This window comes from Microcebus murinus, chromosome X (assembly GCF_040939455.1).
Source record: "Microcebus murinus isolate Inina chromosome X, M.murinus_Inina_mat1.0, whole genome shotgun sequence".
NCBI classification, from domain to species: Eukaryota; Metazoa; Chordata; class Mammalia; order Primates; family Cheirogaleidae; genus Microcebus; species Microcebus murinus.
In genome coordinates this window covers 94,446,093-94,460,751 of record NC_134136.1, presented here as the reverse complement: position 1 = coordinate 94,460,751, position 14,659 = coordinate 94,446,093, and the positions used below count along the sequence as shown (strand labels likewise).

Sequence of the window (14,659 nt, the reverse complement as noted above, 5' to 3'; positions counted from 1 at the left end):
TACAGCCAGCTAACATTATCTTTGAGTGGTAAGGTTATGAATCTTTTTCTAGTTTTTCTTTATATTTTTCTGTGGTTTAGAATTGTTCTCACATAAAACCACATTGTGATTATAATCAGAAAAAAATTGATGCTACATTTTTAGAAGCCAGCCTATGCCCCCAAGGAGACTGCATCTCATTTAAGGACAGCCTAATAACCTCATGATTAACTATGCGTTCCACTTTCTTCCTTAAAACTTCGCCTGGTATTGAGTTTGTATAAGAATTGATGAAACATAAGTTATGGTGATCGGATCTCCTGAAGTCCTCTGCCTCTCTCCACCCATGTTTCCAAAGTAATCCCTGGGGCATTTTGGAAATTGGAAGCAAATAATGTAAGGAGAAAGGAAACTGAAGTGGAAGACTTCCATATAGAAGGGAGAAATCATTTTTAGACAAGTCACTGGGAAAATGAGGAGTAGAGAGATCACTGTGTTAATTACTGATGTGAGCAGCATTTACTGTGCATTCTCAATACTTTAACAGCAGTACCTATGAATACGTCCCATTATGATTACCTCCACTCTGGTTTTCTAGATGGGAAATTGAGGTGCAGATGGGTTAAGTAGGCAGTCAAAGTTACATAGTTAACTAGTGGCAGAGCCAGGGTTTGTACCTGGTCTTCAGAATCTAGGCCGTTAACCTATGTACCATGCTGCCTTCTTGAGGGATTCAAGACAGTGTCACATGGACTGCAGGGACTTTGATAGGTTAACTGTTGGCAGACTGACTCCTGCTTCTCCCTCACCTCCATGTTCCAATGGCCTCCCAAATCCTCCCACTCTTACCCTAGAAGTGTCTGCTGAATCTCTCTTTTGATGCCAGCTTCCTAAGTGTGGTTCAAGTCTTCATCGTGTCTTGCCCGATCCACTTCCTGCACTAGCTTGCTCTTTTGGCCTTCCCACTTCAGATATCCCTCCTCATTTATTTCATAATTATATTTAAAAAAGACTGTTTTGTGCTCGGAACAGGGGCTAGGGAGAAGGGAGAATGGGGAGTTATTGTTTAATTGGTATGGACTTTCATTTTGGGAAGATGAAAAAGTTCTAGAGCTAGACAGTGGTGACGGTTGCATAAAAATGCGAGTGTATGTCATGCCACTAAACTGTACACTTACAAATGGTTAAGATGGTAGATTTGAGTTTTTTAATGTATATATATATATATATATATACACGATTCAAAAAATAATAGTGTTCTAAAGTATAACTTAAAAAGCCTCTACTACTTCTCCCTCTCCACAAGGTAAAGTCCAGATTTCTTAGCATAGCTCTCATTACTTGGTCACCTGGCTCACAGGCCATGCGGGACTCTGGGTGGCCACTGTCTTCTCGTGCTGACCACCTGTGATCTGCCACTATTCTTTGGCCTTTCTCCTGGAGAGACCCCATGGAACCGAGAGCCGTCATTCAGCCCTTCTGATTGCCAAGGAAGCAGCGGGATCGATGGATTGGTGAGGAGATAGTGGATGGAATCACTGACAGTCTCTCAAGCAGCCAGATAGCAGAAAATGAACAGAGATGGCATGGCCTGGCGGGAGAGGCAGAAGCTCTGAAATCAAACAGACCTGAGCTTGAGTTCGGGCTGACCATTGAACTTTCTGTCTGTGGAATGAGAGTGATGGTCTCCTATCAATCTCCTGCAATCTCCTATTGCAGGGCTGTTGTAAGGATGATCACAATCATGTTTCAGATGATATAGTGGGTATTCAGTAAAAGATACATATTGGGAATTCTCTTTAGCTCAGGCTCTGTCAAACTTTCAAGAGAAAGACAGGGGTGGTATTCCAGTTACCTATTTCTGTGCTACAAACCACCCAAAGCGTAATGACTTAATGTGACAACTGTCATTCAGTTTGCTCACAGATCTGTAATTTGGGCTGAGCTTGTTGGGAAGGCTCCTCTCTGGTTCACGTGGAGTCAACTGGGGCATCTTTGCTGAGTGCTAGAGACTCCACTTCCATGGTGGCTCATGCACACATCTGCAAGTGGGTGCTTGCTGCAGTCTGGGAGCTCAGGGGAAGTTGAGGACCAGGGAGTTCCTCAGTTTCTCTACATGGCCTGGGTTCCAAAGATGAGAGAGAAAGAGAAAGAAAGAGAGAAACCAGGCAACAGCTCTTACTTTCTGTGACTTGCCCTCAGAAGTCTATAGCGTTACTTGTTAGTAAAGGCCCAACCAGGTTCAAAAGAAGGGGACATAAAGTCCACCTCTTGACAGAGAAGTGGCTAAGATCTGGAAGAACCTGTGGCATGAGAAATATTATTGTGGCCACTAATGGAAAATACAATCTTCCACCAGTGGTGTTTAACTTCTAGGAAGGCTTTGGACCTGGAACCCCTAGGGAAGTGGCTTCTGAGGTTTAAAGAGTTTCATAGGCATGTGGGAAAACTGGATAGCCACATGTAGAAGACTGAAACAGGATCCATACCTTTCACCTCTCACAAAAATCAACTCACAATGGATGACAGACTTAAACCTAAGGTGTGAAGCTATAAGAATTCTAGAAGAAAACATTGGAAATACTCTTCTAGACATTGGCCTAGGCAAAGAATTTATGAAGAAGACCCCAAAGGCAATCACAGCAACAACAAAAATAAATAAATGGGACCTGATCAAATTAAAAAGCTTCTGCACAGCCAAAGAAACCGTCATGAGAGCAAACAGATAACCTACAGAATGGGAGAAAATATTCCCCCCTACACATCCAATAAAGGGCTGATAACTAGAATCTGTATAGAACTCAGGAAAATCAGCAAGAAAAAAATCAAACAACCTTATCAAAAAGTGGGCAAAGGACCTGAACAGAAATTTTTCAAAGGAAGACAGACTAATGGCCAACAAGAGAAATACAAATCAAAACCACAATGAGATATCACTTAACTCCAATGAGAATGGCTTTTATCAAAAAGTCCCAAAACAATAAATGTTGGTGTAGACTCGGAGAGATAGGAACACTCCTGCATTGCTGGTGGGACTGCAAACTAGTTCAACCTCTGTGGAAAGCAATATGGAGATACCTTAAAGCGATACAAGTAGATCTACCATTTGATCCAGCAATCCCATTACTGGGCACCTACCAAAAAGAACAAAAGATATTCTATAAAAAATACACCTGCACTCAAATGTTTATAGCAGCACAATTCACAATTGCAAAGATGTGGAAACAACCCAAGTGCCCATCAATACATGAGTGGATTAATAAAATGTGGTATATATACTCCATGGAGTACTATTCAGCTAATGGAAATGACAATGATCTAGTACCTCTTGTATTTTCCTAGATAGAGCTGGAACCCATTCTACTATGTGAAGTATCCCGAGAACAGAAAAATAAGCACCACATGTACTCACCAGCAAATTGCTATTAACTGGGCAACACCTAAGTACACATATAGGAATAACATTCATTGGGTGTAGGGCAGGTGGGAGGGGGAGGAGGGGATGGGTATATACAAACATAATGGGTGTGGTGCGCACCGTCTGGGGGATAGACACGCTTGAAGCTCTGGCTGGTGGGAGGGGCAAGGGCAATATACGTAACCTTAACATTTGTACCCCCATAATATTCTGAAATTAAAAAAAAGAGTTTCATAGGCACCATGTGTTACGTGGAACCAGGAGGGAAGGGACGTGAGTTTTAATCCTGTCACCATCCAGCAGTCCCATCTTTCTCAAAGCACTCAGCTTGGGGCCTCGGGCTTCTTATTTGTAACCAGGTGATGCCCTTCCCGGGGAATCTTCTACAATTCTCTGAGACTGTGAGGTTGAAGAACAATCCTTTCCAACCCTGAAATGTCAGCTGTGACTGAATCAGTGCTTCTCCTTCCTCCTTTCACATCAGAATTGCCAGAGGAGCAGTCAAAAATGCAGGTGCCCAGCTTGAGATGATCAAGAGTTGGGGGCCGGGCCCGGTGGCTCATGCCTGTAATCCTAGCACTCTGGGAGGCCGAGGCGGGCAGATTGCTCGAGGTCAGGAGTTCGAAACCAGCCTGAGCAAGAGCGAGACCCCGTCTCTACTATAAATAGAAAGAAATTAATTGGACAGCTAATAAATACAGAAAAAATTAGCCGAACATGGTGGCGCATGCCTGTAGTCCCAGCTACTCAGGAGGCTGAGGCAGCAGGATCGCTTGAGCCTAGGAGTTTGAGGTTGCTGTGAGCTAGGCTGACGCCACGGCTCTCACTCTAGCCTGGGCAACAAAGCGAGACTCTGTCTCAAAAAAAAAAAAAAAAGAGTTGGGGTCTGGGCATCAGTGATTGTTAAAAGCTCCCTGGGTGGTGCTAATGTACAGCCAGGGTTGAGAATCGGTGAGCTCAACCATTCTGCCCATCTAAGTGCGTACAGGAAGTCGATCTGAGGAACCCCAATGTAGCAGTCACTTTTTGTGCCCATGTGCCGTCCCTTTGAGCCATCTCTAAATTCAGCCACAGAGGAGGTGGCCAGTCCCCTGCTTGCAGAGTGTGTTGCCCTTTCCTGCTTGGCTGCCCGTGAGCAGTGGCAGCTTGCTCAGCAACCACAGGAAGGGCGCAGGGGTGCAGGGGAATTCATGCCTCCAGAGCAAATCTCAGTTGTTGGGGAGGGGAGCCTTGGGTAAATGTCTCAGCCTCCAACCTTTGCCATGGACAATTCTAGAAGGCATTCTCTGTGCTTCTCAGAGGTCCCTCTGGACTTGAGCCCCTCTTGTCTGCAACAGAGAGCTCAATACTGGACTCTTAATTGGCTTCCATATTTCCCTGCCTCTCTCTCCCTGCTCCCTCGCCCCTGCCTCCTGGGATTACCTCCCAAATAATCTATATGCATCGAGTCTTGATCTTAGCCTCTGTGCCCCAGGGAACCTAAACTAAGATGCCAAGAGATCAGTGCTTACTGTGAGCTCGCAAAGAGTGGTGTGAACTAAGGGAAATTGGAAAACCGCTCTCCAGACCCTAGCCACCTTTGCCCCACTGCCACCTTTCCAGGTATTTCTGCAACTTAAAACTACCACAAGAGACTCTCACTAACCCACAATTTACACATGCTTTGGCATGAAAAAGCGCATCAGCTGGCTAACAGCAGAATCACCCTAGATACTAGTGGAGTCAGGGAGTGGTGAGGCACCCAAGCCAGTGTTGCTTTCTTTAAGCCATATCTTCTGGAAGAAACAGAGCTAACCCTAGAGCATGCATTCTCAAGGGGGCAATATCACCCCCATGGCAGTGAAAATTGGTTCTTGGTGGCATATAAAAAAAAAAAAAGTTTACATATTACATAGGACTGGGAGTAGGACAAGGCAAGTTGGGGTATAGGGCACAAAATGGTAAGGAGACAGCCACTCCTGGGGCTGTGTGTGTACGTGCATGAATATCTCTGCTTGTTAGACGGCAAGGAGCACTGGGCATAAGGGGAGGGAAAGGGGCAGGCAAAGGCGGGAAGTGTTGCAATTTTATTTGCACTCAGATGTCGAGTGTGGGCTCGACACGGTTAGCAAAAATTATAGAGATTAAAATTACTCTTTGAATGTATCAATAATTTGAAATATAAAAAATCCAAATAAATAAGTTTGTATGAAAAGAAACTCCAGTTTTTTTTTATTCTACTGCCATGCTTTGTAAAATCTGGGGTATTTAAAAAATTAAATCCCGAGTAGAATAAAGGAATCGAGAAAAAAGCAAGCGAGTGCAAAGGGTTAAATAGGATGGTTGAAACAGCTTCATGAAGAAGATGACATTTGAGCCAAATTTGAAGGAGGTGCTGGAGCAAACCAAGGGGCTCTCTGGAAAAAAAGTGCTCCAGGCAGATGGAACAGCACGTGCTGAGATGGGCACATGCTCGGGGAGGAGCAGCAGGGAGGCCAGGATGGCTGAGTGAGGGGACAGTAGAAGATGAGTCGGGCCGGAGAGCCATCTGTGTCACGGGAATGTCAGGGAGATTCCATTAAGGAGCCCAGGTATCAGGCCAGTGTAGTGAGTGTTCGGTAAAGGCCAGGCTGAGGCCCTCCTCGCCCATGAAGCACTAAGCAGCATTTCCATGTCATCACGCTGAAATAGCTCCAGAAGCTACCACCCTTCAGAAGCCGAGTCAACACAAATCGCAGCTAGCATTCTAAAATGAAAGTCACAGCCAAGATACTCCGTCATTAGCGCTGGCCCTGATCAGCAGACCAGATTACTAGCTCTGTGTCTAATTTCAGGGGCACTGGGAAGGGGGGATGATGCCCCAGTGTCCCCCACCTGGCAGAAGCAATTTACTTCAAGGCTCTCGTCCTTCTTAAAGCACACCATCCCTCCTGGTGGAGCAGGGTAGATACCCGATAGGTCTATATGCCTCTTCCTTTTTCTCAGGCCACAGCCCAGCATGGTAGAGAGCCTGACTCACATCCTAGTTCTGCCCTTTGCCTAGTAATCTTGGCAAATTACCTGACTGCTCTGTGCCTCAGTTTCCCCATCTGTAAAATGGGACTAACTTAACTGATATGATTGTTGTGGGGGCTAAATGAGTTAATCTTTATGCAGTGCCTGCTCAGAATAATGCTACATAAGTGCTTGTTCATTAAAAATAGACTCCCTTTTGGGACTCTACTCTTCCCAGAAAAAATGCATATCAACACACAAATTTGCATTTTATTTCATGGCATTTATGGACACTCCAAAATGCCTCTCATAGACCCTTGGGGAAGGGGTGGTCCTTAAAGCCCTGAAAGAACCAGGATCAGTTCTGAAGGGTAAAGAGCCGAGGGAGTGGGTGGGTGGTGCTGTATGCGGGTGGGAAAAACAGCAAGAATGGGACTGGGGAGTTGAGAACACATTTTACCTTCCTGTTTTGGCCAAAGCCCACCTAGAATCGCTGATCATTTGCACTTTGGGAAGTTCCATCAGCTAAGAGCTGAAGTTTTCTTTAATGATGTCATCATTAATCATTTAATAAATACATTATGTAAAAGTACTTATTGAGCAGTGTGACGTGAGATGGTCACAGCCCAAGTAAACACGTTTCGGATGTGCCAAATTAGAAATGTTTTCATTCATTTTTTTTTTTTTTTTGTAATGTAGTAAAATCTGAAAACGCAGTTCCTGGAAGAGTGTCTGTTGTCCCAAGCCCTGAAGAGCCAATATAATAACAACAAAATATTGTTTTGTTTGGGGTTCCCATATAAGAGTGCCTAGGCGTGGTGGCTTGTTTTTAATCATCTCTCTCCGGAGCAGTAATTCAATCCAGAGGAGGACTGCCACCAGATCACAAGTTGCAGTTGGGTCTAAAATATTCAGGCAAGGAGGGCTAGTTGTATCCTTTTTAGATCCACTCCTAGAAGATTAAGCTTTTGTCTTTCCCATGTGACTTCCGGAAGAATGTGTTGAGAATAAATATTCTAATGAATGCATTACCACAGTCATAGCTTTAAGTCGACCATCTCACATTTGAAGTTTTAACATCTTCCACAGTGTCAGATAGTAGGGAGAAAAATGGAAACCTCAGAAGCACCCAGACATGACCTTGCATGATTTGAGTGCAGGTGGTTTATTTGGGAGGTGATCCCAGGAATCAGGGTTAAGGGAGCAGGGGGACGGCATTAGGAAAAGAGGAAAAGTCAATAATGGGTATAGTATTGAGGTCACTGCTGTAGGCAGTGGGGACTCATGATCACTGAATTTTTTATGTTATTTTTGATGTGTGTTTGACTGGACATTTTAGCATGCATTTGTAAGATCTGTTAAGTAATCTGTCTGCTGTGCTTGGCAGAAATAACTATTGCAAACCTCAGATTCTGACTAATAGTCATCTAAGAAGGATTCTCAGTAGGTCATTTTGCCTTGTTACTCTTTGGGCCATCCCTCTTCTTTCCCCTAGTCTGCTTGGTATCACAGGGGCCTGACCCCTTGCAATATTTTTCATGTCCTCTTGCCAACTGGCTTCCAGCTAGGTTTGACCAATGGGTAACAGGGCAGGAGATTGGAGTGTAGGAAGAAAGGATAAGTTGGGGAATTGTCTCCTCTGTTTGACTGGCATCTCTAATAGTGGCTGTGCCTCCTCTGTTCATTATTGCAGTTTCACTGGACACCCTCACCCCTTGCAGCCCCTCTGTGGCCTCATCCCCTGCCCTGTGACTCTATATATCACCTCCCTCCTTTGTCCTTCCTGCCCTAGAAGTAGCAGCATCTTCCCACTGTTGCTGGCCTTGACCTTTGAACTGTTTTCCTGTGTTAAATTCCTGCTCTTGAATTACCTGTCATGGTTTCCTGATGGATCCCTGACTAATAGAGATTTCTTAATGATTTCATTAGTCATTCCAAAAATATTTTAGAACATCTACCAGATACAAGACACTGGATTGGAATCCTAGAGGATAATAAATAAAACAGCAAGCAGCTTGGCATCTTGTTGGGAAAACAAGGCATACCGCAGAAAAGTTAAATAACATGTCCAAATGCCAAGTGGACAGTGAATGCCATAGTCAATGAATGCTTTAAGACATAAAGAGGAGAGGGCCATTTGCACTGGCTTCTGTTACCAGGGCCTGCTTCAGAGGACCAAAGAGCTTACATAAAGGGGTCATCTTCTAAAACTTATGATTTTGTAAGACAGGGTCAAAACTTGAAATTTTATTTGAAGTCTCCTGATTTTTAAATGTTAGTAAGTAATTCAAATTTTCAAAACCTCCAGTGTGATCCCTACTGTGTAGGCAAGATAAAACTTGCCTGGAAGCTGAATTGAGACTGTGGGCCAATGGTGCACATTTGGTCAATGGATTACTACTGTATTGGGAGGAAAGTCAGATGCAAAGAACATTAAGATTCCTTCCAATTAGAAGGTTCTAGGGTTCTGCTCTTTCACTCATGTATGAAGCAATTGAGGTCTGGGCTTGGAACTCATGTCATTAGACTGGGCCTTCCCAGGTAATCCATGATAATCTTCCCATTTCATGGTCCTTAATTTTCATCATATCTGCAATGTTGTTGGCTGATTATAATCAGTGCTGATTATAATCAGTTGGCTGGTTATAATCAATAATAAATCTGATTATAATTAATAATAAAGTGCATTGGAAGTTCTTCATGTATTAAGCCTGGATCACAGGAAGCATGGGTTTGTGCTCCACTATTCCTCTTATGACACATATATCCTCTCTTTTGAATCCCTACACCAGTCCCATGTTGCAGTGAGAAGACGGCCTGGTGCACGATGGCTGGATGTGGAGGTGGGAGGTAGGGAGGGGAGGAGTTGGGGACAATGGCCAGAGACTTAGCATCTTGGTTTGTAGACTCAGCTCTATTGTTAAAATTCAAATTGTGTTTCTGGCCCCTTCACTTAACCCCCATGGGATTTTTTTCTTTTAAAGGGTGGTTCCTTGTAACTCATACCCTCCATAATTTTAGGAAACTGGATTCCTGAGTATGGTAGGAAGAATAATGGCTCCCCAAAGATGTCAACTGTCCTAATCCCTGGAACCTGTAAATAATGTTAATTGACATGGCAAAAGGGATTTAAGGACCTTGAGCTGGGGAGATTATCATGGATTACCTGGGTGGGCCTAACTGAATCACACCAGTTCCTAAAAGTGGAAGAGGACTGCAGGACAGTGAGTCAGAGTAATGTCACATGAGAAGGACTCCCCCACCCTGTCCCATGGTTGCTGCCTTTGAAGATGGAGGAATGGGACATGAGCCAAATGTGGGTGGCTTCCGGACTTTGGGAATGGCCCTCAATTTATAGCCAACAAGAAAATGAGGACCTCGGTCCTACAACCGCAAGGAACTGAATTCTGCCAATAACCCCAATAAGCAGGAAACTATTACCTCCCCTAGAGCCTCAACAAAGGAACACAGCCTGTCATCACTCTCCGCTTTGATTTTAGTCTGGTGACACCCATACTGGACGTCTGACCTCCAGAACTCTAAGATAACAAATTTGTGTTTTAAGCTACTAAGTTTATGGTAATACGTTATAGCGGTGACAGGAAACTAATAATACATTGAAGCTTTCAACTTAAAATGTTTGGCTGGTGTTACCAGCAATACTATTGAGTTCAGGAACCGATCAAGTGCAGAAATGATGTGGATATACTGAGTTGGAGAGACGTTCACATGGCAGTGCTCAAACCACACTTGGCCATGTGGGATAGGAGTTCGGGAGGTGGTGGCAATAACTTTGAAAAAAAGTGCCTGGGAGGCCACATAGGGAAAGAGACTCGATGGAGGTGGCCAGTTTTTTTTGAGTTTTTCCAGTTCTTCTGGCTGTGTTTGGCTTCCATTCTGAGTTTATGCATGCCAAATTCCTGATGATCATAATTGAAATATATGGACTCTGTTTAAAAAGAAATCGCCAGGGAGTTATACTGAGTAAATTTTATAGGCAGATCTCAATAATTTTATTTATTGACTTCAATAGAGGACTTTAATAAATGAATAATGTTTTAAAATGTGCTCTTTGAGGGTTTCCAAAGGAAAATCTGAAAATTCTAAATGTTTTTCCTTTCTTTGTTTATGAATCTCTTTAACAATGGAAATGTTTTGTCTCCTAAGAGTGGCATGGAGCGCAAATATATGACTCACTGGAAATGACGACCACCTCTTTAGTTGTGACAAATGGGAAGTGACTTAGGAAAGGGCCCAAGAGAAACATAAGCTGATACTCAGGAAAGTGTAAGGCCTGTGGGGATATCTCTATGTTGGACCACGAGTGATGTGAAGCATCGTAATACAAGACAGAAAAAGTGAATAAATGTTAGTCACTGAGTGATTGAGTTCCTAAAAGAAAAGAAAAAATACCCCAAAGAAAAAACAGATAATAATGATTTCAAAATCTCTAGATTTAATTTACCAGATTCCCCCCCTTCATCAAGTAGATCTCTGTCTTTCCCCTTGGAAACTTCTAGGAGTCCCACAGGTTCCATGATGGAAGAAGCCAGCTCTGCCCATAGCCTGAGCTGGTCTAGTCTCTCATCTATATTTTGATCAAGTTTTAGCTCATGATTGCAAGTTCACATCCATTAGTCCTGTCCACCCAGGGATGGTGGACCAGTTTTGTGGATTTCCCAAGAAACTTCCTTCTCTGCTCTGGCTCTCTTCTTACCCTGGAGTTGCCCATTTCCTCTAATAGCTAAGAAAGAGGTGAAACTCAAATTAGCTTCTTTCCTTGTATGTATGCAGCTCTGGCCAAATGATTTATTTAGCAGTGGAGAAGGTTGGAACCATTAGTGCCTATGGTTGGCCACTGAGCGACATTGTAAAGAAGCAGTGTTAGCCTTTGTTGCCCTTCGACACCCGTCTCCATCCCTCTTCTGATACTCGATTCCTTCCCAGTGCCTTCATCCTGCTCCCTACCTTTGCTGCAGGCCTGCCCCCCTGCACTTACCCAGCCCACAATGACATTGACGAGTGTCATTCGCAGACACATGGTTGAATGCTGATTTTCTTTCTTCAGTGCTTTTCCACATTCCCAGGATGGTAGCCCTTTGCTAGATGATCATAAGAATTCAGCCAATTCAAATGAACTCAAACTAAGATGTGAATGACTAATTGCCCCTTAGTGCTCCCGAGAATATTTTTAAAATATCCCTTAAAAAGTTTACTTGACAGATTCTTTGATTGGTGGAATATTAAAGTAGCATGAGGTATATATTGAAGAACAGAGACTAAGGAAGAGGTCAATTCCAATTAAATTGGGGCACCAGAGCACCTAACCACTCTGCCTGCATTTACCTTGTTGGTTGCAGGGTAATTGGGGAACTTGAACTTCATTCAGTCCTGTTTTCAAGTAGAATTATGATTTTAATTATCCCAGAAAATAATCAGTACCATACCATCATTTGAGGAAAATAAGCTCCTGGAGGCTACCAGGTTTACCACACAATTTTAGCTTCCAAATATACTCAGTCTTTCCTATTAATTGTATCTCAAGATACCACTCTGAAAATAACTGCTACTTTGTAATTAAAAGATTTTTTAAATTTATAAGAGAACACCCCATGTTGGTGAAGGCTTGGGGAAGTAACACTCCCATGAATGGCATAGGATAAATTGATTCAAGTTTTCTGTAGGGCATGTTGACAATCAAATTTCATGGAATTTCTGAAAGAAATAGCCAAGTATGTATGGAAAAACTTAGGTGAAAGGATTTATTGCAGTATTGTTTATAATGATGAAAAATTGTACAACCAAAATGCCCATTAAAAGGAAATTTGTTATATAGATAAATGGTACATCCAAGCAATGAAATGCTATGCAGCCATCCGAAATGGTGTTGTGGAAAATTGTTTAATGTTATAGAACGATTTTCAGGATATATTGTCATAAGAAAAATCATGTTATAAATATTTTTGTGTGATATGATCCTTATCATATATATACACTTATGTGTATATCTATATACATATGTAGACATACATATACACATAGAAAAGAATATATACTAAATGTCAATGTCATTTATCTCTAGGTGGTGAAATTATAGGTAGTTTTTATTTTCTTCTTTTTTTTATCTGTAATTTATGAAGTTTCTCCAATAAGTGTATATTATTTTGCTTTTAAGGGATCTGAGCATTTTCTCAAGATAAATAACTCAGCAGCTCTTGTAGTTTATATGCCCAGAGGTGTCTAATCTCATTTAACTCGTAAGAAAAAAAGTGACTTAATAGGTATAAAGCACGTGTTAGAGAGAAGCACAGTTAATGGAAGTTTAATTTTATGTAGACGTACACATTGACTTTTACACATTTTAATGAATATTAGCCAACACCTGAAGTTCTTATTTGAAGTCATCATTTTTAGTTTGAAATGTGCTAAACCATCATATAACAAAATATATGGAACACCATCAACAGGAAATTGAAAGGATTGCTCCACTAAATATGGGTCTTTGTAGAGAATTGGTAAAAAAATGTACCGATTAAGCTATTGAAAATAATAGTAAATTAACATACTGCCCTCTTTTGGTAGCTATTTGCAACTCAATTCACATTCACTCCCATTAAAGATGTTATTCAACAAATTCATGCATAAACTAAACTAATTTTATTTTATAAAATAAATTTTATTGTGTATATTTGAAGTTTACAACATGATGTTATAGGGTACATATTAATGGTAAAGTGCTTATAATAGTGAAGCCGATTAAGATATCTATCATTTCACAGACTTTTGTGTGACAAGAACAGCTAAAATCTACTTATTTAATGAAATCCTTAATACAATACAATTTTATTGACTTTAGTTCTCATGAAACTGAATTAACTTTAAGTCACCTTTTTTCCTCCACAGAATATGCTGATAATTCCAGTTTGTCATCGCCATCTGGTAAGATGTTTTTTATGACTTTGGAGAATTTCAGGAAAACACTGTTCTGTAAGTTCTCCATGAAATGTGGCATGTAGTCAGGTACACCGAAATTGTTTTCCTCCAAGAAGCTTAATTAAATTATGTCATTAAACCTACACCTGAAAAATCAATAGCAAACATAGACAAGAGGACAGGCTTATTGACCCTTCCATATTGCTGGACAAAGCTGAGGACTAAATCACGAGGGAATAAATCATGAGTTTTCATCATGTTAACTGCTTGAGTTTGTCAGGTTTGTTTTTTTTTTAATATTATAGTTCACAAGTCTCCTGAAGAATATCAAGAACTATCATGCCAGATATTCTTATTTTTAAGGGATGAGATGTTCTCTTAAACATCCTCCCTCAGTACCCCCACGGAAAGAATTTTTCTCAAAAGAGCTTAGCAAATACGTTAAAGAGAAATTTATAACTAGAGCCCATAGTGGCAGGAACCAGGGACAGAACCCAATTTGAGACTGCTCACTGGAGCGGGACCCTAGGAATAAAGTAGTCCAGCCCTGTCCCTTAGTTGAGACAATGAAGCCTGGAGTGGCTGAGTAACTTGTCCAAGATCACACAGCTTCTTGCCCCGCATCACACAGAGGTAGCACATGGCTTCTCTGATTCCTACTTCTGTATTTTTTCTGGTACACCATATATTCCAGAACAATCTTTTATGACAAGGATTGAGTCAACTCACATTCTATCCTTAGTTGTATGGAAATGAGCTTCTACTGTTATTAATTCATTTATTTAAATCAAATTAGTAATAATAGCTATTACTTCTCATGCACCCACTATATGTCTGGAAGTAAGTCTTTAGACATCTTCTTATTCTGCTATCTATCTTTTTTTTTTTTTTTTTTTTTTTTTTTGAGACAGAGTCTGGCTCTGTTGCCCTGGCTAGAGTGCTGTGGTGTCAGCCTAGCTCACAGCAACCTCAAACTCCTGGGCTCAATGATCCTCCTGCCTCAGCCTCCTGAGTAGCTGGTACTACAGGGATGTGCCACCATGCCCAGCTAATTTTTTCTATATATATTTTTAACTGTCCAGCTAATTTCTTTCTATTTTTTTTAGTAGAGACAGGGTCTTGCTCTTGCTCACACTGGTCTCAAACTCCTGACCTTGAGCAGTCCTCCAGCCTCAGCCTCCCAGAGTGCTAGGATTACAGGCACGAGCCACCGCACTTGGCCTCGCCTCTCAATCTTACATCATAGGACTCATTATATTTATGTTATAGACGAGGAAACTGAGGCTCAGAGAGGATAAAACTCGCTCATGTTCAATACATTCTCTGGAACCAGACTACTTGCGTTTGAATTTGGCC

General features: G+C 41.8%; 1 protein-coding gene across 1 annotated transcript in view; it reads left to right on the top strand.

Annotated features, from left to right (window-relative positions):
* ADGRG2 (adhesion G protein-coupled receptor G2) overlaps nucleotides 1–14,659 on the top strand; it is a 107,738-nt gene that overhangs the window by 50,121 nt on the left and 42,958 nt on the right. Inside the window, exon 4 of the mRNA XM_075999297.1 lies at nucleotides 13,274–13,309. Within this exon, the coding sequence (XP_075855412.1) occupies nucleotides 13,274–13,309 (36 nt within the window). The remainder of the gene's footprint in view (nucleotides 1–13,273; nucleotides 13,310–14,659) is intronic.